This window comes from Gymnodraco acuticeps, unplaced genomic scaffold (assembly GCF_902827175.1).
Source record: "Gymnodraco acuticeps unplaced genomic scaffold, fGymAcu1.1, whole genome shotgun sequence".
Taxonomy (NCBI): Eukaryota; Metazoa; Chordata; class Actinopteri; order Perciformes; family Bathydraconidae; genus Gymnodraco; species Gymnodraco acuticeps.
Window position 1 is genome coordinate 168,437 of NW_022992284.1, and position 25,225 is coordinate 193,661.

At 41.8% G+C, this 25,225-nt stretch overlaps 2 protein-coding genes across 2 annotated transcripts; both read right to left on the minus strand.

Annotated features, from left to right (window-relative positions):
* Positions 1-10: 10 nt before the first annotated feature.
* On the minus strand, positions 11-16,851 carry cttnbp2nlb (CTTNBP2 N-terminal like b). Its single transcript, XM_034207460.1, is given in 6 exon segments — positions 11-2,043; positions 2,045-2,440; positions 3,892-3,999; positions 6,851-7,102; positions 14,409-14,516; positions 16,718-16,851. Coding segments are annotated over 6 exon segments (1,773 nt in total). The 5' UTR covers positions 16,724-16,851; the 3' UTR covers positions 11-1,140.
* Positions 16,852-18,302: 1,451 nt separating this feature from the next.
* On the minus strand, positions 18,303-24,824 carry LOC117540686 (cytochrome P450 3A30-like). The gene is made up of 13 exons (XM_034207461.1): positions 24,659-24,824; positions 21,769-21,862; positions 21,644-21,696; positions 21,426-21,525; positions 21,152-21,265; positions 20,943-21,031; positions 20,611-20,759; positions 20,393-20,520; positions 20,196-20,271; positions 19,821-19,981; positions 19,510-19,736; positions 19,252-19,414; positions 18,303-19,134 (listed from the first exon to the last, which is right to left on the minus strand). Exons 1-13 carry the CDS (start codon positions 24,727-24,729, stop codon positions 19,033-19,035), a joined length of 1,527 nt encoding a protein of 508 aa, XP_034063352.1. The 5' UTR covers positions 24,730-24,824; the 3' UTR covers positions 18,303-19,032.
* Between the last annotated feature and the right edge of the window lie 401 nt (positions 24,825-25,225).

The window sequence follows — 25,225 nt, forward strand, 5'->3', positions numbered from 1 at the left end:
ACGATGCCCCTCACAGACAAACAGTGTATCAATGTACAGTTTTTAATTGATTGCTTGAAACAGTTACTTTCAATCAATTCTTGATTTTAAATCCAGAAAAAAAACAGTAAACCTAAAAAGGTACATCATAGTGTTGTTAGGAAAAGACAACACTGAATCATTTGACGGATACTATCAAAACTGTAGCAGTAACAAGATGCAAACCTTAAGTCCCCATCATGTGCTTGATGGGAAATCCCCCAAGAGTTATCGCATGATAGTCCATCTTGGTTTGGGTAAAGAAGGCATTACTTTCCCTGAATATAAAAATGAATTGTAGACATACAATATATTATAGTAATGTAGTACAAAGTGTGCTCTCCCTTTTTAAGATTCAGTGTATTCATGACTAACGTAATAGAAAAAAACAGCACATGCATCTGATGGTAATTAAAATAAACTTTAAACTATTTACAGTATAATAGTGTTTGCATGGACCATCTCAACAGGAACTGCATAAGGATTCATTGGAAAAACATTTATAAATGACTCACTATAGTTTACTGTGTAACGGTGATATCTAAACATGTTCTCTACTCTACATCCATGGTTAGCCCTCCTACTTGCTATACAGTGTTGCTTCTGACTCAAGCCGTGGCGTTTTTGATTATAAAATGACTGGCGATTTGAGCATTATAGAGAAAGAAAAGGAATGTTGTACTTTGAAACCTCTAACGTTTCTTTCTTTAAAACCAAACAGGTCTTTAGCTTGTTCTCTTTATACATACGATTTCTAAACACCCTTATTATAGGGTGAATGTGGAAAATGAAAGATAAATATTTTCATTCTAAAACTTTAAACTTACAAACAAATCTAGATAAAGAAGTCAGGAATGGTAAAAGAAATATTAAATCAGATTAAAGAAAAATCATAATAAACTATATTTTATTTGAAATAGTTCTTTTTTTCTCAGGGTGTGGTATGGAGGTAGGGGTGTGGAGGACTGTGACGCATCTCCCAGAACCAGTCCAGCTCTGAAGTGTCTCTACTACTGATTTAGTGTGCTATGAAGAGCGTATGAGGGCTGATAAAGGTCAATATTACAGTAACTGTCGATGTAGGCCTCACTCTTTTACAGGTAAGTTTGTAGAATCTGGCTGTTAGCTCGAAGATAAAAGCAGGTCCGGCTCCTTGGCTCCTTCCTGCCCGCTGTTGCTGTGTCCGCAGTTCCCCGTCAGCTCGGGGAAGAGACTGGCCCGAGCTGAGTGAATTGGAGAACCTGGAGTTGGACTCATGCCTGGTTTCTTGGGAGGGATTGGAGGAGGATGGGTCCTTTCTGAGCGAGGAGTGAGGGGGGAGCGGATGCCTGGAGATAAAGGCCCTGAAGAAGGAGACCTTCCCCCAGGAGGAGATGCTGCAAGATTGCGGTAGTCTGTACCAAAAGGAGAGCTGCTGATTGGTGCCAGCTTGACGCCGGCCTGCTGGCTGGTGAAGCGGGACAGCACCTGAGTGACGGTGTTGCGGGCCAGCTGCTTTGCCGAGCTGTGCTCTAGTGGGGGAGGGATGGAAGAGGTGGTGGGGGAGAGGTCTCTGGGGGAAAGAGGGCCTCCATGCAGCTGATGCTCCAGCTCAGCCTGGCTCTGGAACTTGTGCCTGGCGGCGTGGAATCGCTGGTTCACACTGGCCTGGTAGGAGGACTGATGGAAGCCTGGGCTGCCCAGACGCTTGGCAAGAACAGGGGAGGAAATAGGAGAAGAAGAGAGGGAAGAGGAGGCTGTGCTGGACGGAGAGTGAGGATGAGGGTGAGGGGGAAGAGGGGAATGCAAAAGTGTTCCACCCCCATTCTCTACCACCCCTCCATTGTCTGCTCCTCTTCCCTCCTGTGCCGGCTCTGTCTCTTTTTGAGTGTGATGCCCATTGACCTTTGACCCTGAGCAGGATTTAGGAGCGACAGTTATCTTTCCATCCGGCTCAGTCTGAACAGAAGTGGACACCAACATCATTTTGGAAAGAGATTCCTTCACCTCTGTCTCCTCAGCCTCCTTTGCCTTTTCTTTACCCCCCTCCAGTTTCAGCCAACCTCTTCCTCAACTCCTCCAACTGTTTCTCGAGCTCCGTACTCCTCTCCTCCTCTTTGCTAATCCTGGCCTTCATCTGCTCTCGTTCCGTGTTAAACTCAGTCAGCTGCCTCTCAGACCGGGCCTCCAGCTCTTCTGCCCTGCTCTTCTCATCTTCAAGAACCCCACGGAGCTTCTCCATGGCACTGGACTCCTCTTGGAGTAAGGAGTGAAGTTGGGAGACCTTCTGAGCCTCCTCTTGTGCCTGGCTGTTGGCTTTCTGGAGCTCCAGCGTCAGGGTTGAGGAGATCTGTTGCTGCTGGGACAGTGACTCCTCCACCTGGCTCGCTGCCTCGGCTTGTTGCTGCTCTAACTTCCGCACAGTTGCACACTCCACTTCCAACTAGAGAAAGAGATAAAAGATTAAAGGCGAGGCAGCTTTTCCACATTTGGCCACAAGGAGGCAAAAGAACACTGCTTTGTAACATTGGATCCAACACAGGAAGAAAACGCCTACCTTGTTTCAGTGTAAACATTTTGGTATGTATTTTGCACTTATTCCATTGCAAATACAAACTATGATTAAGTCAAAAGTGACTGAGTGTCTTTTCTGTTTATTTTTAAATAGAACTTAACTACTGCAAAGGGAATCCCCCTATTCATTCATTCATTTGAAACAGATTAAATGGCATACAATATGTCAAATGTATTATTTATTAGACCCAATGCATATCAAAATGTCGGCTTTCTAGTCTGTACTTATTGTCTACTAAACTTTAAATTGCATTTGGGACACCTAAATTACTATGGATTTAGGAAAATGGATGAACGACACTATGTCGTTTAAGAGTCAGAAGAGAAACAGAAAGAAGCATTTGGTCATGTTTTGCCATGTTAAATAAATATTTGCTTACTCGGCAAGTTTATGGAAAGTTTAGTTTGCTGTGAGGTCATTAGACGGTGAATGGGCGGCTGAAAGCTTTGATGAGTTATCGATGGAAAGGAGAGGTGATGAAACACATGTACAGAAAAACAACACAGTCAGGAAGCCTGAGGAAGACACTCAGGAACCGTTTCTTACATAAAGCCCCTGTATGAAGTTTGTATAGTGGCTGATTGTGTGCTCACAGTATGTGTGCGCCAGCTGACCTTGCATTAGACATGGACATCCATTATCTCAGGTTTCCTGAGGCCATAAAGCCACATGGCTGCTGGACAACTAAACAATGGCCTCTTCCTCCTCTCTTTCCTTTGAAACAGTACTGTAGTGGTGCATAAAGGGTGCCTGCGTGGGTTGTTACTTTATCGGGCCAAGCCCTTTCCACCCTGCTGGGTCACACAATAAACTGTACTGATGATTCCCTGCTCAGTTGCTGGGTTTTACTCTAAAGGACGCTGTGCACACAGGCAGAGGAGAGGGAAAGAAAAGAAGAAGAAAGAGGGAAAGGAAAAATATCTTGAACCAGCTTGGATATCAGCAAGAGAGAAGTGTGATCACCAGTTATTGCTAAGACTTTACCAAACCTACACACACACACACACACACACACACACACACACACACACACACACACACACACACACACACACACACACACACACACACACACACACACACACACACACACACACACACACACACACACACACACACACACACACACACACACACAACACACACACACACACACACACACACACACACACACACACACACACACACACACACACACACACACACACACACACACACACACACACACACACACACACACACACACACACACACACACACACACACACACACACACCAGGTGTACATGTACATTTGATATATTTTACACATAGTCATACCTGTTGCAGCAGTTTGTCTCTTTCTGTCCGCAGCATGAAGGTGAAAGCATCACTCTGCGCTGACTCCTGGGCCCGCCGTTGTTTCTCCTCCTCCAGATCAGCTATCATCTATCACACGGTGGAGCAATTCAATCACATGACATGCAGACGGGTTTTTCTTGTTGCAGGATTCAGTGTATGCATTCATCAACAAATAATGTTTCTTTATAAAAAAAAAACATTCTATTAGATGATCCTGCTTCACACAGTGTTACATTCAATACAACTATAGGAAGAATCTCAAAGAAAATCTGACTTTGGGGAGGAACATAAAGTAAAACTATTCACAGACATCCATTTAGAATCAAAGAAACTGGTTGAGACAATGTTGGGCTAGTGATTTCATTAAAAAAATAATGCAAAAACATTTAAGCATTTAAGTTTTTCATGTGCCAAGCTCCAACTGTTACTTTGACGGGTGTCCACTAACTAAACAGCCTGCATAGCAGAACCTCTTCTTCATTACTAGGTTTTGTCAGTTTGATCAACTTTAATAAGGTTTACTCATCAGAGTCATCAGGTTGATATTTATGAGCTCTACTTTGATAAAGCTCCATATGCCCCCATCTAAGCTCCGGATTCAGATGTTGCCTGTCTGCCTCACTCCCCCAAGCCAAGGCTACGGGACAAACATGTCGACAAATAGATAAATGCATTCATACACAACAAGCCTTTTGTATGACACTGCTTGGGTACTCTGGGGATAGCAGCATCGTCCAGACACGCAAATCTGAACTGAAGACGATGAGCTATAGAATTAGGGCCTTAGGGCAGCAGAGCGGAAATGGTGGAAATCCAAACACCGTGACGACCTCCTAACCTATCAAGCTCTCCTCTCCTCTTTCTCTGCTTCGATCTCTCAGGCAAAAAGCACTTTCTTTCAAGATAAGATCCAATCTTCCTATTCCAATCCTAAAAAACTATTTTCCATCTTCTCCACCCTCTTGGACCCTCCAAAAGCTCCTCCCCCCTCCTCACTTCTGTCAAGCGACTTTGTTACCCACTTTGAAAAAAAGGTTAATGATATTCGCTCTTCTTTTTCTGACTCACCTTTACTCACCGCTGGGTCACCAGACCCTCCTTCCACCAACACACTAACCTCCTTTTCCCCTCTCTCTCCAAGTGAGGTTCTTACCCTCATTACCTCTGCCCGCCCTACCACCTGTCCTCTGGACCCTATCCCTTCAAACCTCCTTCAGACTATCGCTCCTGATATTCTACCGTTTCTCACCCATTTCATCAACACTTCTCTAACTTCTGGTCACTTTCCAAACAGTCTCAAGGAGGCAAGAGTAAACCCTCTCCTAAAGAAACCCACTCTCAACCCGTCTGATGTTATAAACTACAGGCCTGTCTCTCTCCTCCCGTTCCTGTCTAAATCACTTGAACGCGCTGTCTTTAAACAACTCTCCTGTTATCTCAATCAGAACAACCTTCTGGATCCGCACCAGTCTGGTTTCAAGGCAGGTCACTCCACAGAAACTGCTCTCATTGCTGTCACGGAGGAACTGCACACGGCCAAAACTGCATCCCTCTCCTCTGTCATCATCCTGTTGGACCTGTCTGCTGCATTCGACACGGTGAATCATCAGATCCTCCTTCACACTCTCCAAGAACTTGGAGTTTCAGGCTCTGCACTTTCCCTCCTCACCTCATACCTGAAAGACCGTACCTACAGGGTGACTTGGAGGGTCTGAGTCCGACCCTTGTCAATTAACTACGGGGGTCCCTCAGGGCTCTGTTCTTGGTCCCCTCCTCTTCTCCTTGTACACAAACTCGCTCGGATCAGTCATTAGCCCGCATGGTTTTTCTTACCACTGCTACGCTGACGACACCCAATTAATTCTGTCCTTTCCCCGCTCAGAGACCCAGGTCGTCGCACGCATCTCTGCTTGTCTAGCTGACATCTCTCAGTGGATGTCTGCTCACCACCTCAAGCTCAACCTTGACAAGACTGAGCTGCTCTTCCTCCCGGGAAAAGATTGTCCAACTCTTGACCTGACAATCAACATCGGCACCTCAGTTGTTTCCCCGACTCAGACTGCAAGGAATCTGGGTGTGACCCTAGATAACAACCTGTCCTTCACTGCAAACATCGCTGCTACAACCCGCTGCTGCAGATACACGCTTTACAACATCAGGAAGATACGTCCCCAGCTGACTCAGAAAGCGACTCAGGTTCTGGTCCAGGCTCTCGTCATCTCACGCCTAGACTACTGCAACTCCCTCCTGGCTGGTCTACCTGCATGTGCCATCCGACCTCTGCAGCTCATCCAGAATGCAGCGGCTCGTCTGGTTTTCAACCTTCCTAAATTCTCCCACACCACTCCGCTCCTCCGCTCCCTTCACTGGCTTCCGGTAACTGCTAGAATCCACTTCAAGACACTGGTACTTGCTTACCGTGCTGCGAATGGATCTGGCCCTTCCTACATCCAGGACATGGTTAAACCGTACACCCCAGCGCGTGCACTACGCTCTGCATCAGCCAAACGACTCGTTGCGCCCTCGCTGCGAGGGGGACCCAAGTTCCCATCGGCGAAAACACGTGGGTTTGCTATCCTGGCTCCAAGATGGTGGAATGAGCTCCCCATTGACATCAGGACGGCAGATAGCTTGCACATCTTCCGGCGCAAACTGAAAACTCATCTCTTTCGACTCCACTTCGAGCGTTAGAACGATTAACGAAGCACTTTTATACCAATAAAGGACTGGATTACCTAAAGCCAGTTGAGTAGCACTTGAAATGTTTGGCTCTATGAAACCTGATATACTTATATGATTCTGTTTTCTTCAAGGTTGTGTCTTCCTGGTCGAATGTACTTATTGTAAGTCGCTTTGGACAAAAGCGTCAGCTAAATGCAATGTAATGTAAAAGCTATAGAATTCACTGAATGTGTGGTTTCCTGACTGTATTACTCACCCTCCTGTGTCTTCTCTCAGCAGCAGACAGCTGTCCCATCATCTTCTCCTGCATCCTCTTGCAGTGAGCCATGACCAGTTTCAGCACAGCCAGAGGGTTGGGGCCCACCGCCCGGCCCTGCATGTGTCCCTGAGGCTGGGAGAGCGTGTTTTCACGTTCATCTGACTCGCTGTCCCGCTGCAGGGCCAGGAATGGATCGCTGAGGTCATACTGGCCATAACGCTGCTGGACGAAAGTATCTCTGTGCTGAGCCTAGATACACACAAACATAGAGCACACGTAATGGTACTGTTAGGCTGTCCCATTAGCATCAGGTGCTGGATTAGATCAAGGCAAGTGCAGCTGTGTATTATTTCTACCTGCGGCGTTCTTTCCCGACTAAAAATAAAAAGCGAACAATGTGATTTTATTAAAAAGGCCTAGTTTCTGCATTGCAGCACCCGAAACATGTGTCAAGAAAAATACATGGGGCCTAACAGCCAAGAAAAACACACAGTAACTCATCACAAACATACTGAGTGAACTTTGGAGATAGATTGACTTTTAGGGAAATAACGTTTTGTAGCATACATGTAACACCATCAAACATTGACTCATAAGTAAATGTGTGTACAGGAAATCTGCATGAAGGGATGTTAGTGTGTTTGTCAGTGTGAACACAAGCAGATGGTCTTTCCCCTCAACCTTAACATAAAGAGCCTGTCCAACCCCCACCAGGGGCAGATGTTAACTCCTCCCCAGGGATGTAGGGGTGAAGGACCTGGCCATTAAATAAGAAACATACACAGAGCTATTTTTAATGGAGAGTTTAGGATATACCTAAACCAAAAGCGAAATAATCCAATAATAAATGACAGCACAACATCAAGGAGATGCTGAAGGAGAAGAATATTGCGGACGAATAAACTAGTCTCCATTAACCATAGACTGTGCCAGCTTGTTTGAGAGGAACAGGCTAAAATGACGTGACACGTGATAGTTGACCTCACTCTGGGTCTCCCTGATACATCATCGGCAGGTCTCATTAACGACATACAGTGAGTAGGTTTGATTTCTAGAGGCATGCAGGGTCAGCTGGCGGCGTTAGTGATGTCAGCACAAGCCACAGAGTTCACACCACGTGCCTTCAGGACACCCGTCACTGTCTCCCCATCCAATCCTCATAAGACACCCCGGTACTCTGGCCCCCCTTCGTCTCCCTGCCCAAACACGCATGGCACCGCATTCCTCTGCCTGTTCATCACCATTTCTCAGAGAAATGCCTCTCCCTCTCTACTTCCGCCTCTCTGTCAGTCCTTTTTCTCACACGCTCTGAACAACACAAATACACACATATACACCCAGAGGGCATCAGTAGGCATGCTGTATTTGAGGCTCTTTCTCTGGCTGAACAAAGAATGTGACCCTCAGTGAGGAGATTACAGGACTTGAACAAAGACGCTGTCTCAATGCCTTGAGTCTTAGGCATTGTCTCCATGTCTGACCCTGAAGGCTTCAGTGTGCATGTTAGGATGGGTACGCATGTGTGGGTAGTATCTCTGTGTCTTTTCCCCCCCTTTTTATGTTAATATGGGTGTGCATGTTTACCTGTGGCTGTGTGCATGTGTTTAGGGCTGGTCTTTGAAAGTAAAGCTTCTTCATCAAGCTGAGACAAAACTGTAGCTTCCTGTGTTAAATGGCTGTTTAAACCGACCATTAAGGGCAGCCTGAGATTGGATTGTCTGTGTGTGCGTGTGTTTGTGTTTGGTTGTGTGTGGTTGTGTGTGCAATGGAGGCAGTCCTTGCCTAGGGACTGGTCTCCCATGGTTTTCCCGGGATAGTTTGGATCATAATGACAGAGTGTGCCTTCCTTTATGAAAGGGCACAACAAGCAAACCCTCTCTGCTGTAAGGCTGAGCTGGAACTACTGATGACAAATGTCTCCACAACTATGGGTGGGAAGGAATAAATGACATGCTGTTACTCCCTGTTTCATAATCAATAATTCTGTTTTGGAATTCAGATCAAGAAATCATCTCAAATATCATGCCATGTGAGAGCTATGGAAAGTGGTGTGCTCCAGCTTGTTTGAGCATTACCCTCTTCAACAGATTGTATCCCCTAATGCATTCCCGCAGCTGTAACGACGTGTGGAAGACAACCTGATGCTTTTCACCTGGAACAATTCTGTTAGTCCGTTACCTACAGCCCCAGGATACAATCATCTCTTGTGTGAGCTGAAAAGAACCAGGGAGTCCTGTTTCCTTAGAGATCCTCTATAATGGCCATCAGACAATGAAGGCAGCAACTCTAAATGGTACATCTCCTGTTACAAATGTAGTTTGGCCCTTCATCTGACAGGAATTGCATTCAAAATGAGCATGAATGAGCATCTGAGCAATGAGCATGCTGCTGGCATTTGTTTGCACACCATGCTGCATAAGGTTTTTCGCATAACCGACTGTCTCCAACGTTTTTAATCCTGAAGCTTTGTAGAGGGGGTTTATGGGAAACATATGTGGTGAATTAGTTCCTCTCTTAAGAGAAATAGTGACAAAAGGACAGCAGGACCAGACCTGTCAAATATGAAAGTCTTTGTTAGAATTTAAGGCTTGTGCTAGTGTTACCATAGGAGGACAATACATTGGGATGCCCCCACATTTTACCTTTATTACTTCTAGTATTATTAGTTATATTCATTAATCAAGAATCTTGAATTAATATCATGTAACTGTCTAAGACTATGAGAGGAGGTAGGCTCTAATGGGAAACAAAGACTGTGGAGAACAAAAGATGACACTAGGTCAGCAGCTGCAGACTCTTTAGTGTTGGATCCTCTTCAGATTTATGTCCCTAGCTTCAGTGTTTTCTTGGATGAGGAAGTAAGATGTTAGCAGTGCAGTTTTCCTCATGGGGAGAGGACAACTACTCTGCTCTACTTAATAGTGGACAAGGACATTTAGTCAATGGACCACTTGTCAGCCGTGCTGAATAACAGGCCTTGGCAGGTGAGCGGTATCAATCCACTGACGGTCACATCTGATTTAACAGAGTTGGTGAAGCTGCAAACTCAAACACACACAAAGGGCTCTGACCCCATTTTGTTGGTTCTGGTCATATAGCATCAACAGTCTGGGAGAACTCGTAAAAATTAGAAATGGGTGGCACAGAGTCCATGAGTACAGACAGACTAAAAGCTTATGCTTGTAGTGTGTAACCTATCTATAAGGTCCTCATAAGATGGAGTTCACTCATTTAAATTCTTGAATAAGGACAAGCTGTACAAAACTACGTCTGAACTGCGTGCTATGAAGTATTTCCATAAGGCACTAGTTGAGTAAATGTCAAATATACCTTAAGAAATATTAAAAAAACATATTGTATACCAACCCATCAGTGTGCAAGTCTTATTTAGTTTGAGCATTTCAAAGGAAGTTTGGAGCGACAGACTAATGACTAGCTAACCAGCCACTAAGGACAACATAATCATTAGCTACACAACACTGACAGAATAACAGTATGTAGTATTGTCTTGAGATAACACATATTGCAAATGTACTGACTTAAAGATACATAAATGGATAGTATTATTGTTGAGGCCTAAAGAGAAGCTACAGTATAGTGCCAGAGAGTTTGGTGATATCATCTGTGGGTCTTACAACTTTCACAAGTATTTATTAGTAGATCCTTACATCTCTTCACATAAACACTTACTCAAATGAACTGAGAGCAGTCATATTTGTCCCATAAACGAGCAGATACTGTTGTGCTATCAATACATTAACAGTACTAGGTTGTTTGTACCAGAATGTTTTGTAAGCTTAATCGGTATACAATTAACCATTTGTAGTGCTTTTCTTTAAAATATTTTCAAATGTGTACCATTAAAATACTGTCAAGAAAGTTCACTTTAAGGAAAGAACTAGGTTTAGAAAATGTGCAAGGAATATCAGTTTGAAAAAGAAAACCTGGTGTCTCGTGCAAATATCTCAGAGAGCAAAACATAGTTAGTAATAGAAAAGAGAACCTCAGGGGGAAATAATGTTTTTGTACTGAAAGGGGCTTTTTTCCCCATATTTACCATAACAGACAAAACATGGGCCCCAGATACAATAGCTGCAATTTGTACAGGGGGCCTGCCTCAGTGACATATTTGCAAAACATGCTCAGCAAAAGAAAGACAAATAAAAGAGAGCAAGAAACAGAGACAAGAGAGAGAAAAAGAGTTTTAAGTTTGTGCTTTTTAAAGTGCTAAGGTGTGTGCTTAAGGCTTTGGCTGCATCTTCCACACCTCCCACCCACACATTTACCACAGACAGCACTAAGATAACTTGGAAGACGCCAAACCAAACCTTACTTTATTTTATGGGCTGTGCAACAAGACAACTTCAAAGTAATGATTAACCGCCCCAGTTGCTATCATCAGTGGTTATTGAGGAAACATGGGAGCAGGTGCTCTTGCCCTTTGGTCGGACAATGCTTTTGGAGAAGCAAATCATTAGGGTGGAACAAGGAAGTCCTCCTCAACTGAGTCAAAAATTAAACTGATTTATGTTACAAATGTCAACAAGAACTGCTTTGAGAAGCAGTGATTTTCTTATCTATGACTGACCACTTATATCACTATTCTATTTGTAGCAAGCAAATACTCTCGTGTTCAGTGCAAATAGCGGCTTAGGGTGGAGCTCGTTACCATAACAGATATGATCCTTATTTTGAGCTGGGTCAAGGGATAAGACAGGCTGCCATAAAAAGGAATCTTTACTTAGGAAATATAGTACCCGATTTATTTCTCACATGGACTAATATTTGATGTAAATTAAGTGTGTGATGTGCTATGTGCAGGTTAGAACTTGATCTTAGCAAAAGCAACAGAATAAAAGAAAGTTTGACCAGTCATGTCGGCATATTCAGGTCAGGAAGCTTTACACTCGCAGGCCTTAGGCAGTTGATGTGGAAGCACTTCACAGTCATCATAGACGACTGTGCATTACAGTCTTATAATAGCTAATGCTTTTAAGGGCACCCTCTCTGAGGTTTGTGCTCATTTTTATCATATTTTACCCTTAGCAATCTCTAAAACATGTCCAATTTAGGGAGTGATGTTTGTACAGGAACAGAATATACAATCTTATCTGAACAGCACACTCTAACCAAGCCCTATTGTTTTATGGAGTCAGGAAATCATGTCAGCCTGCCAAAATAGACAAAGCATTTTAGGATTACAGGATATGACATCATATATAAAACAAGACTGGTCCTGCTCAACATGACTGCAACATTTGAACCAAAACAAAAACGGTTCAATCCATTTTCAAGTGGCCATATTTGTTTCACAGCCAAAGGTACTCAAGAACAAACCTAAGAAATATTTTTCATAACGGAGAATTTAAAAGGCAGGTCTGTTTTCCTTTCTCTAACTGTCATTCCTTTGAGCTACTGGAACGTTCTCTATGTTGGATTAATGCCATGTACTGTATGCCTGACAGAGCAGAATTAGTTCCTGTATAGATATAGACAATCATCAACTCATAAGATACGCCACTCCTGTAGAACTGCACAACCTGTTTCTGGTGTCATGTTCTCAGGAATGTACACTCAAGTAAAACTGCTACTCTGTCTCCTTCGTTATGAGAACTAAAATCAGTACAATCTGTAGAGACATGTCCCAATGGTGACGCCACCATAAAAGTAAGCAAACACTGACACAGATTCAACTTTTTAGAGGTGTCGTGTACAGGGAGGCATCTGAATGCGGTTGTCCCAAGCAATCTAAAGGAATCCCAAGTACTTGCTGCTGAGGAGAGAAAATATTTAAAGTTTGGGAAAAGAGAGGCGAGAATTTAAGTGCTGTTTTAACTTTCTCAACTGTCCTCAAGTTAACATTATTGACACATACTGATTGTGGTAAATGTGGCATGCTAGCTGAAAATGCCAGAAGAGAACTCTAGATGGAAGAAAAAAACACTATGGCACATCAAGAATCAGTAAAAAGTCACAGTTGGAAAATGAAAAACAGGAAAGACTGACATTACAATCCAACCTTCTGGGTGGAAAATCAATACACAGTCAGACAGAGCTCAATATTGGACACATTATTCTGCTATCAACCCCTGACCTAGCCCCATGGCTACACACAATCTACCCTATCTTCGACCAGTCAGTAAAACCGTAGTACAAGCCCCCAGTGGGAACACGGGAAGTCAGTGATTTGAGCCTACAACTCTTTACATCCTCTCCATAATAAACACTGCAGCCTGTAACTGGCCCACCAGAGACCACCAGAGCGTGTGTGTGAGTGAATGAGTGGGTAGATAGGACTAGGGTCATGGTAAAGATGAAAGACCCCCCGTAATGTCGCTGTGTGTGAGGAAGGAGGAATGGAGGAAGAGGGTAAAAAGCGGTTAGAGATACAGAAAGATGAATAAGTACAGACAGCATGGCGACTGTACATTTGTCCTAAGGGGAACTTATGTGCGTGTGCGTAGCGTTTGGGGCCAACCCTGCTTGCATCAGATCTGGAAAACTGCCATCTAAGATGCATCAGGGCTGGTAATGTAAGATCGGCTTCCCTTCAAGCCCTGGCACGAAAATTATTTCATGATTACAGCCTAACTTACTTGCTAGATGAACTTCCCTATCAAGGCCGGTTCATTAAGACTAGACAGTCAGGGTTGCTACTTGTCCTCGTCACAGCATGAATCACTACTTTAGACAATGAGTCAAGCATTCAGAGACTAAGCAGCTTCATCCGAGCATGGAGCAGCTGCAGCGATCATGAGTGTGAAAAGCAGCCAGGGGAACGGGGAGAGCCAATCAGACTAGACTCAAACACTGCAAAGCATTGTAGCTATGCCCTTTCACTTGAATATGAATGAATGAGCTGGACAAAACTGGGGATTTATAATTTAAATGTGTTGTTGAGTGTCTAAGGTGCTTTCAACATGTGCAGTTGGATTGAAAGACGAGACATCGCCCTAGTCTGTTCAGAGTTTGAAACACAGTAGGATGCAGCTGATTTGTCAGAGAAAGCCTGATAACAAGTGTTTGAGGTATCTGCCCAAAGAGAGGTGCCAAACAGCCAGCAAAGTCTTCCTCTATGGCTGAGGGCAACTATTCTTTCAGTTCAGAAGCAATTGGAATTTCCCAGATTGAAAGAAATGTGAAAAGATGTTGATAGTTAAGACAAAAACTGTTGACATATATAGTTCTGAATATTGCCTAAATTGGAAGAAAAATATGAGAATTTGAAATGTAGACTACATCCTGTTTAAGGCAGTAATAACGTTTGTGAACTGTTGGAATAAAGGCCTGGGAAACCAGAATGACTCCTGCACCATTGTCTTTAGCTCTGTTTCCTTAGTTTCCTGTTTACACATCCCCTCCCTGCTAGCACACATTCTTTTTGGGGGGTGTAATGCTGACAGGTTAATTTTAGTGTAAAGGCAAGCAAACAAGTGTGTTTTTTTAATAGGTTGCTAGGACAGCTTTAATATTGTTTTTCAGCTTTTATTGCGTATGACTGCTCCCAAATACATGTGAGGTGTTCTGCAATGTGTATGAAAGTGTCAATACTCACTCTGAGGGCATGTATGACCACATCCTGGGCCTCCAGCTCTCCCTCCAGGACACTGAGGAGAGTCAGCAGCTCTCCTCTGCTTAGAGCCTCCACATTCATCTTCTCATCCTGAGGACACAGAGCGAGGGAGAGGGAATATTTAAGATACATATTCTTACTGGTAGTTTTTAAGGAATAAAATGTACTTAAAATTCAATCAAAATGATCTACCTAGTCAAGAAATTAAAATGTGACTGGCTTTATGCTTTTTAGGCTTTTTATTAGCTTTAAATGGATTGATGTGAAGCGGTGCACTTAGTGCTAGCGTTAGTGACTTTTCTGAGAGCATTTTGTCAGTGAGTCGCACAGAACGTGTTTAGGATGGGATTTTGGGTCCCATCTTTGGCCTCACTGTGTTGTGCCCAGGGTTATAAACAGGAAGTAATTAGCATATCTGCATGTTAAGTTGCTGAGGGACTGAGGACAGTTGCTGTATTCGGTCTCCATAGTAAAGATTGTATTTGTTTTAAGGTGAATGAGATGTTTGAAACATCTTATTTGCACACACTTTTAAGGTATTAGCCATCCCGCACTCCATCCACTGTGTCCTGTGATTCATCAGCTAGGTCCAGTCATAGGGCCACAACACACTTCACACAGCTGATGTCATCCTTAAAATTAAGAGAAAGACAAAACACAGTTGACTTCATCATTGTTGAAGTTGCTTTCAGGTTGTTATTATCAGTGCCTCATCATGGTGGGTTGCTCCTAAGAGTGTTAATCATGTGTTTGACAAAATGCAAGCAAGCTGGTTAGTCAGATAACCATTTAGTCACTATTATGCCATGCTTTTAAAAAAAAAATGTTTTCCTGCTAATTTGTTCAGATTTTAACTTGAATTTGTCCCTCCTCAGTACCAAAAGTTAAAGCAACCGTCTTCATCCTCACTTTGAACAAACTTATCCTCTTCTCTAATAGAGAATGTTGGCTACTGTTTACTTTCCTGCTGCAGCATTCAAATACCTCGGTGCATTCTGTGGCTCACCACACATTTACAGCCACACACACACACACACACACACACACACACACACACAGCCACAACACACACACACACACACACACACACACACACACACACACCACACACACAACACACACACACACACACACACACACACACACACACACACACACACACACACACACACACACACACACACACACACACACACACACACACACACACACACACACACACACACACACACACACACACACACACACACACACACGTGTGTTTGAGCTGTTTGCTGTCAAGGCAGAACTCGATGTGTCACCCGATATCTGTAAATCAGTGTCCATGGAAAATAATGTCTACATTCCAGGGATGCCCACACCATGAGAAGTATCAGTGAATAGTAAATCCCTGAATCCAACTCTCTAGCCTGCATGGTTTCATATGGCAAAGTTGCAGTGTGGCTTTGTGATGAACTCATAACTGCCCAATGTAAACATCTTACAGTATTGCAATGATATATGGTTCATCCATGCAACTCATCACATGATGATCGAGCAAAGTAAAAAAAAGTCTATATAAGACAGCATTGGAGCTAATTTGTCTCACTAGTCTTTGCTTGTGTGCACTAGGAGGACACAGTTCACTTATTTTATTTATGGTCATCTTTTCTCTCAGTAGTACACAAAGCATGGATTACACTTTTAACTTATCATGGCTCATTAACCAGGAAGGATCTATGCTCAATGTGCAAGACAGATTGCACATTGTGTTCAAACCAAACTAATGATCGCAGCGGTTGCTCAGGAACAGCAGAGGATCCACCTGCCGTCTTAGGCCTTTGTCTGACACAAGGGACTGTCATTATTTCCCGTGTTGGAAACATTAACTTCAATTGCAAAGTCATATAGACATCACACAAACAACACATTAGCTATCATTCATATCGCCTGCAGTGATGATGGTAAAATCAATACTGCATCAATATTACTGAAGTAATCACACCCATTACCCTGAAAATGAACTCAACATAAGACCCCTGGTTCTCTGCGATTGTTGCTTTTATCTGTCTTTCTAAATGTACTTTAGCAATAGGTTTTAGTGCAAAGTACTGACTAGTTGGCGGCTGTAAAGTTTCACTTAACCAGAAATGACAAGCACCATGCACTACGAGCAAATAGGTTGGGTCAAAAACCTGTCTATGGACTTTTTAATTTTACATTTTTTTACTCAAAAAAGCCCCACTATATTAGAGACTTAATTTGTGGAAGACATGTAGCAATTATTCCCACAACCTCCCGTGTAAACATACCTTCATGCGCTCAGTTCTGGCCGCATTAATTGTTCTCCAAATCCAAAAAGGAGGCTCCACAACAGCATGAATCAAAGCAGTCCACTGTCACAGCGCCCTGGCTCTCAGGCGAGTGCAAACAACAGACGTTCAACGACGAGGCCGCCAGCCAATCAAAGTGGCGTAGTGTAACAATCAGACCAATGGCTGGATGGCATTTCGCTAGGGGGCGGGGATTAGGGCGTCCCTGAGTCTCTGGGATAAACCTCTTTGTTTCGGACGTCCAGTGTTGATTTCTACACATGCCTATTTCTTAGCGTAATTTGGTACATTTGGTCTAATCATGGCATACTATAGGTGCATGTTGAGTAGTTGTGATAGTAAATTATTAGTGACAATAGTATGAGTGTGCTCCAACTGAGTATTTTGCAATCAAAAGCTACATATTCAACATATTCAATTGATTATAAATGAATATAACGAATGCTCCTGCACACAGACAATCCGTTAAATTACTACTAGGATTTAGGTTATTTCAGGTTATTTCTTAAAATTCCCCTAAATATGGACGCCTCGTGTGAGGAGAGAGGACTTGCATCGTCTCTCAGTGTTTTAACGCCCCCTAACGTCCAAATTACAGCATTTACAACCAAACACCACCTGATGTCTCCAAGCCTACAGTAGGCTATGCTCTATTCACACCTAAAGTTTAATAATAATAATAAAGTTCTAAAGTTTTATTTAAGTTGATGTATGTCCATGTGTGGGCCAGAAATGCTGTGAAGTCCCACATTAAAACCCTGTTTTCAAATAGTGTGCTGGTATTGTCCAACAATATGGGAGTGTCAGGTCATGTTCAGCCCTTGGAAGCATGTCCTGACATTTAAAACAACGCCAATTATTTAGTGAAATAGGATAGGGAGAGGGTTGTCAAAGAAGAGTCAATGTTCACTTATTTTGTTACTACCATTTTTAGACCGGGTCTTATTGAAAAGAAGGAACCTGATAGACAAGATGTTTTTCTTAAGCGATCTGCTCTAAATTGTGCAAAGTCATTGTTGCTGAAATATTCCCACGACAGTGTGTAAGTAAGAGACTGCTGGTACCTACCCTTGAGACTCTGAAAAGGGTATTTCCGTCAAAGTTCAGCCTCATGTTCCCTATGAATGTCTATCATCATTTGAATGATGTAAAGCACTGCAAGACCGTTTTTATGTGCTATGTGCCTCTGCTTGTGTTTTATCTTTCACCTGTCATCGTTTATCATCATGTGAGAGTACCCTTTCACCTACAGGTACTTCACTGGCTTTTAATGTTTCCTATACTGCTGATATCAAGGCAGCACAAATTGCAATGATCTTTAAATAACTGTTCAGTAAAGAAGTATCCAGATCTGGTAATAAAGTAAAAATAGTCTAAGGTGTCAAAACACTTGAGTACAAGTACAAGTCCTGAATTCAAAACATTAGTTAAGTAAAATGATTATTCTGCAAAGGTAAGAAGAATCAAAAGTACCATGCAGAAAAAAGACCCATGTGAGTTATGAATTATATTATTATATTTCCAAAATAAAGGCTTAGTTTGCCTAAAATAGCAGATTACCAAATGAGTTTAAGAACTTTTATTAGATAAATGAAAACAAAAGTACAAATGAGATGTGATTACAACATATAAGTTATATGAGCAAAGCCATGATTGAAAGGGATGGAGAATGAGGTCATTATTTGCTGCAATAAGTAAAGCCTACTCAGGTGCACTCTGTGATAAACTCTCCACTCCAACCTCGAAAAGCAGATAAAATAGCATAGCCATAATCCAACAACATGGAAACAAGCAAAACTGGATATTTGAGCATATTTAAACTCTCTACATGGCGTTTTTGAGATAAAATACAATTGTAATGTAGTTTTTTTCTTTTATAATTTTGAGATGTATACGTTCCACTGTTACATAGAACTTGATCATGTTATAAAACTATTTTTACAGTATTAGCATATATAGTGATAACAAATTGCCATACAATTATGTAGCATGTGTGTTAAGAATAGTACTGGTGATTACAAAAAATGTTAATCTTTTATATTCAAGATTTTAAAAAAGATAACAAAGAAGGATATATTTAGTCAAAATACATAGAGAAAAATTAAGTTATTTGAGTAAATCAAAAGCACGAAAACATATGCAATGTTTTTTTAAGTAGAACCAAGCTTTTTGAGCCAAGTTTACATGGTGTTCTGACAATAAATGGTGTCCTTTAATTTGATTATTAATAAAATGTTAAGCTGTAGATTGGTTTGAAAAAGAGAGATAGCAAGCTGTTGCAGATAATCGAAAAGTTAGCTTGAGGGAGAATCGGCAACAGTTGCTCTGGGCACCAGCTTCAGTTTGATGGGATTCTTGGGGGTAGTCAATTCATCAACTCCCAGCTCCATTGGAATCTAGGAAAACAAGAAATGTGACCAAAATGAACCCCTGTAAAAGCTCAAACATGATTGCACCCAACCTTACATAAAAACCTTCACTATTGACAACACACACTGAAAATGTTTCCTTACAACTGTCTCCTTGCAAGTGACAAAGCTGAAGTTCTGAAGTATCTCTATCAGAGCCAACTTCATCATCAAGAGAGCAAATCGCATGCCAATACAGTTCCTTGGCCCTGCTCCAAAGGGCAGGAAGGCATATGGATCTATGTTGGCTTTGTTCTCTTTGCTGAACCTAAAAAAGAATGAACAAACATCTTAAGTTGATTAGCCGAATGACTAAATTCAGGTAAAAATGTACCTTAGTCTGCCATCAATCTAGTATAGTACCTTTCAGGTTTGAAAGCCTCAGGCTCAGACCACAGATCAGGGTCACGGTGTAGAGTGTAAATTGGCACCATTATGACAGTTCCTTTAGGGATGGTCACACCGTTAATCTCCACGGAGGACTTTGCCATTCTCTCTAATCGATTAGCAATAGGGTACAGCCTCATCGCCTCATTAATCACCATCTCCAGGTATTCCATCTGCATCGCTGCTTCATAGGTTGGCCGATCCTGGAGTATAAAGTAGTTGGTAGCACATGATCAGTTGCTGATTAAATACAAATATAGATACAGTAAAAAAAACTCTCTAGTAACCTTTTCTGGTAAGGTTTCATCAATCTCCTCTTGCAAGATCTTTTGAATTTCAGGGTGTGTTGCCAGGGTGTAGGCTACAAATCCAAGTGTGCTGCTACTGGTTTCATAGCCAGCAAAGATGAATGTCATTGCCTGGGACAGGATCTCGTGATCAGTCAGTCCTGTAAAACAAAAAAAACATGATTAACATATTCAAACATTCCTGATAAACACCTCAGCCATGGTGTTAACTGCTTATCTATCTCATGTTATGTCTTATAGCATATAGACAATGTTAAAAACTCTATTTTTAACCAAGGGATTTTTCTTTTTTTTAAAGAAAGTGACCCTTTAGCCGCGACTACAGAGAAAATTAAATATGATTTATTTCTCTACCTTTGTTGGGGCTTGCATCGTCTTTGTTCTTTGAACTTTGAGAGTCCACCATCAACTGCATGAAATCCACTCGATTCTGCAAGGCAAAGTAGAAAGTAGAAATCCTATATTGATTCTCCAGTTTGTGTTTCAAGGGAAAGGTATGAACACAACATATCAAAAATGGACAAAAATCAACATCAATCAATTGTACATACCTTATGTTCTTTATTATTCCGGTCTGATTTGATAGATGCTAGAAAGTTGTAGAAGAACCTTGTCACTTCAGCAGGGAAGAATGACACATCCATCTTTTCAAAAATTCCTCTCAAGAATGGAAACAGAACTGAAAAGAATCATAGTTCAAAAGACAGTTAATTTTGGGTTTAAGAGGTCGAGTTAGACAGTCAGGTTGTACAGCATAACTTTGACATACCGATAAGCACAAGCAAGGGATTCAGGAAGTTGAACTTGACCATTCTCTTTATGTTTGATACAAAAGGATCAGAGGGATTGTTGATGGAATCAATGTCCACACTGAAGGCAGTGCTGGTCACAACATCCATACTGTATGGTCCAAATACACTACAAAGAAAGGCCAACATACAAACGTTGGAACAAGCCAAAGGTTAACGCATGCAAATGTTTCTTTTAAGAAATGTTGTTCCCTTGAATAATGAATAGCACAATAAAAAAAAATCCTCTTAAAAGACTTTAGATGAAAAAGATGAAAAGTCATTGCCCAAATCTCATCAAAAAAGTACTCACTCTTTAACATCTAGGACTTCTTCTGCCTCTACTTTCTTGTGAAGGCTCTGGATCAGATTACCTGAGTGCTGCAACATTATCGGATACATCTGTGAAAATAAAATAAATAAATAAATAATGAATGCTTTTCATACCATAATGATCAACTGGTGTAAATAATGTACAAATGCTCATTACAAATATTTTAAAGGTGCAGTGTGCTTTTTAACCTCTTTCAGGCGACCGCTGGTGAATGACGGTGAGAGTACACTGCGAATCCTCTTCCATTGTTCATCTTCTACCACTGGTACGGCATCACGTAAGGGTCCATTTAGGCCCAGATCCTAAAGCCAACCCCCACCCCACACACACATATACAGACACAAACAAACAAACAAACAAACAAACAAACACATAATGCCTTATTTACATTGTGGTGTACATTTGATTAGTATTGAGGTCTTAACTTGGGAATCACTGGGAACAGTGTGCTTTGCTCCTTACCCGTCTGTTAGTGAAGACAGAATAACACTCCTTAACCAAGACTGCTTTGATCATAGCTGTGTCCATCGTAGCGATTATTGGCTGCCTGCCATCGTACAACCTTCAAATTAAATGACAGATATTGTGGCGAGCCAGTTACAGCCTGGAGCTTTGCTATGTATGTTAAGATAATAACAATAAGAGTTAAGAGATAAGAGTATTCTTGTACACACACTTACCCCCACATCTTTCCATATTTCTGATAGCATTCTGTGTCGAAATTGTGAATGCCCTAAGGAATAGAGAAGTCAAAACTATTATAAGAGGAGTGTAAGCTTAGATCACACATTTGAATGCGTCTCACCTTTGTGTACCCCAAAAAGGTCCCAATAAAGGGCATAGGTTTGGGTCCACGGATGCCTAGTTTCTTGAAAAGGCCATATGGAGCATATCCATATCTGAGGATTAAAAGCATGATTAAAAAACAGAGAACAAGTCCATTCTTCTTTCATATTGCCTTGTGTTTTCAGTTGTATCATCAGTAAAAGGAAAATAAACAAGTAGCCAAAGTATGTTCTTGATAAAGAATATGGACTTGCATTGCAAACTGTACTTACATATCCACTGTGACATTATGTAGTTTAAACTGAACATTGTTAGCTGAATACCATGAACAAGAATGTTTTTTTAATGCAATATTTAAACTCTACCAGCAATAACATGTATTCAGATTGTTAATTATTTTTGTATTTATCTGAATGAAGCTTTTTAGCTTGTGCTCTTTCTTAACTTATAATTAAACAGTAAAGAATAGCAGTATATTCTAAAGATTAAATCCTAAAAAGCAAGAATGTAAAATTATGCAATTGCCTGGGGGGCGCCGCATTTTCGGCTCAGTTGAGAATCCCTCCCAGTGGCGTAACTATCGACGGTGCAGCCGGTTTTTTGGCATTGACCGGTTCATGCAGTGTTCAAAGTAACCAAGCAACCTAAATTAATTTGTAATTTGTCTGTCCAATGACCTTGCTCCCTTTCATGTCATGTGATACCTTGCGTGACGAGCGAACCGTTTAATCAACCTGTACTGTACTGTAGCTAGCAGCAGGCAGCATCAAGTTCGGTAGCATTATACAAAATGTAATAGCTTGCATTTATAATGTACAGCAAACCAAAGCACAAGAGCAGCTCAAAAGAGAAAGGACACACGGGAAAAACTCAAACGGATTATACACTTTAAACACAAGTCATGTGCACGGAAATGCTGTTCAACCATTGGTCAGACATTAAGGGGGTAAAAACGCAAATCCCGGCAATTTCTACCGGAGCCTCCGCCATGGAGCATCGGCACTTTCGGCAGGTTATTCTCATGCAGCTGTTAATCTGGAGATCAACAGACTCTAGTGGCCCGCGCATATGATTATATAATCAGACAACGTCCGTTAAAAAACATTATAACACATATAATGAGAGCCGTTCTGCAGTAAGGAGGGGCGTTTCACCGACGACAGGTGTTCTTACTTTTATGTAGGCCTATAGCTGACGGATCATTTACATTACATGTTTACATTACACGACACTGTTCAACACTTCATTCATTCTGCTTCACTCTTTAACTAAACAACCGCGGATGTCTTGAAAGACTCTTTCGCTAAAGATTTTTGAAGATATCCGCGTTCTTGTGACACGTAGCTAAATACTACGCTTCCTATGTTTTGGTGCGGACTGCGTTCACACCATGATGAACCGCTCCAGAGTTCGCAAGCAAGCGCTCCGAGACCACCTATTTTAGCGGACCAGAGTCCGGTTGTTTAGTTCACTTAAGAGGTCTCACTGCGGTCAAGCCAGCCTCCACTCGGGAAAACCTAGTCAAGCCAGCCCGCACGTGATATTGCGGTGCGTGAATATCCTATGCATTACGGTAGAATCCTGGAAACACTGCCTCTGTGTTTAGATGAGAATAAAACAAAAAACTGTCCAGTATCAAAGACTCATCTCACTCCAGGGTGATAGCAGGACACCCCATCTAATCAGGACATTCTGATGTAGAGTTTCAAAATAAAAGACCTTTGAAATCTCTATTGTATGAGCTATCATCCCTGTTTTTAGATGAGAATAAAACAAAAACTGTCCCGTATCAAAAAATCATTTAACTCCAGGCTGGTAGCAGGACACCCCATGTAGTCACTCAGAAAAAATCAGGACAATCTGATGTAGAGATGCACGATGCACGATGTAAGTACAATGTAGCAGACGGATCAAACAAAGTATGGTGCTGGGAGTTATCTGCTCTGCCAGGGATGAAGAGTTGTAGAGGGTTATTGCTTTAGAAATGTTTTTCTTTGTGTAATTTTGTACACATGAAAATAAAGCCTTTGAATTCTTGAAAAAAGTGGGTGTGGAGTCCTTCTAGTTCCTAGAATGCACTATCTTCAATGAGCTGAAACTAACATACAATTAATAATAATGGATGCCAAGCATAGACTGTTTTTCCGAAGCCACTCACACGCCTTATGTCCTACACAATTAGATATATTTTTAGGATATGTTCACTTCCTATTCTTAAATAAACTTGCAACAAATATATGTTTCTTTGATACAACACTTAAGTACAACTGTCTACATCAAATGAATTGTTAAACCTTCATCATTGCCTATTTTGCCTCAAGGGCCTTGTGCCTTTTAGATAGCTACTTCTTTTTATTTTATTATCCTGAATTGATGATAGCTCATATATGAGACTTCAAAGGTCTTTTATTTTGAAACTGTACATCGGAATGTCCTGATTTTTTCTAAGTCACTAGATGGGATGTCCTGCTATCACCCTGAAGTGAAATGAGTCTTTGATACTGGACAGTTTTTGTTTTATTCTCATCTAAACACAGAGGCAGTGTTTACAGGACTCTACCGTAATGCATAGGATATTCGCGCACCGCAATATCACGTGCGGGCTGACTAGGTTTTCCAGAGTGGAGGCTGGCTTGACCGCAGTGAGGTCTCGGATTGTGTTCACACCGACCCAACCGAACCGCACCAAGCGGCTAAACGCACCAGGGTTCGATTCAACCGGACTATACAAGGCAGGTGTGAACGCACCTAAACTGCAAGACTTCACAGCAAAATTATTTTAGCAACATAACATTGTGACATTTACAAAATATGTCCAGCTTTCGATTTGTATTCGACTCAATTTGTCTGAAATAGCCTACATCAACTTTCAGAAGAAAAATAGTGGCAAACTATACATAAAAACTTACATTACGATTAGGGTTAAGACAATTACTATTAAAGTCCAGGTCTCGATGGAAAGATCTGGGAGGTATCCCATCTTGTCTCCTGCGCTCACTTCTGTCGACTGCAGTCAATTCCCTCTGTTTAAAGGAGTGAGCTGCCCAGTATAGGGGCGGTCCCACATAGTTGGAGATAATAACTTAACATATTTGAACTAGGGGGAGACCAGGGACAGTTGCAACACGGGTCGGTTGTAACACCTTCAATATCTCCAATCACAAACAAGCTAGAGTGATGAAACTCACTCTGCACATGCGTAGTTAGATGGTAAGATCGCTGAGAAAAAAAAGGAGCCACGTTTGAATTTCTTGCGTAAGATATCAGCAAAAGTGTGTTTCTGAGGTAAAATATTAACTACAATTATATGATGTATTTTTTGGATACTGTCTTGAGTTCAAATGTCTAGGAATCCAAACTAGTATTATTAGAATCACTGTTTTATTGTAAGCTACAAATATAACTAGCTAAATATGGGTCAAGCTAGCAATCAGGCAGGTTCACAGGGGGTGAAAGCAAGACTGGTGGTCCTGGGA

Bases quoted from the DNA above. Each gene is read 5' to 3' on its own strand.
- LOC117540686 (XM_034207461.1), bottom strand. From the start codon at position 24,729: ATGGGATACCTCCCAGATCTTTCCATCGAGACCTGGACTTTAATAGTA. The intron at 21,266-21,425 runs GTAAGGAGCAAA...GGTTGGCTTTAG, and splicing joins CTGTCTTCACTAACAGACGG to GATCTGGGCCTAAATGGACC. The intron at 19,737-19,820 runs GTTACTAGAGAG...TTTATACTCCAG, and splicing joins ATGAAACCTTACCAGAAAAG to GATCGGCCAACCTATGAAGC.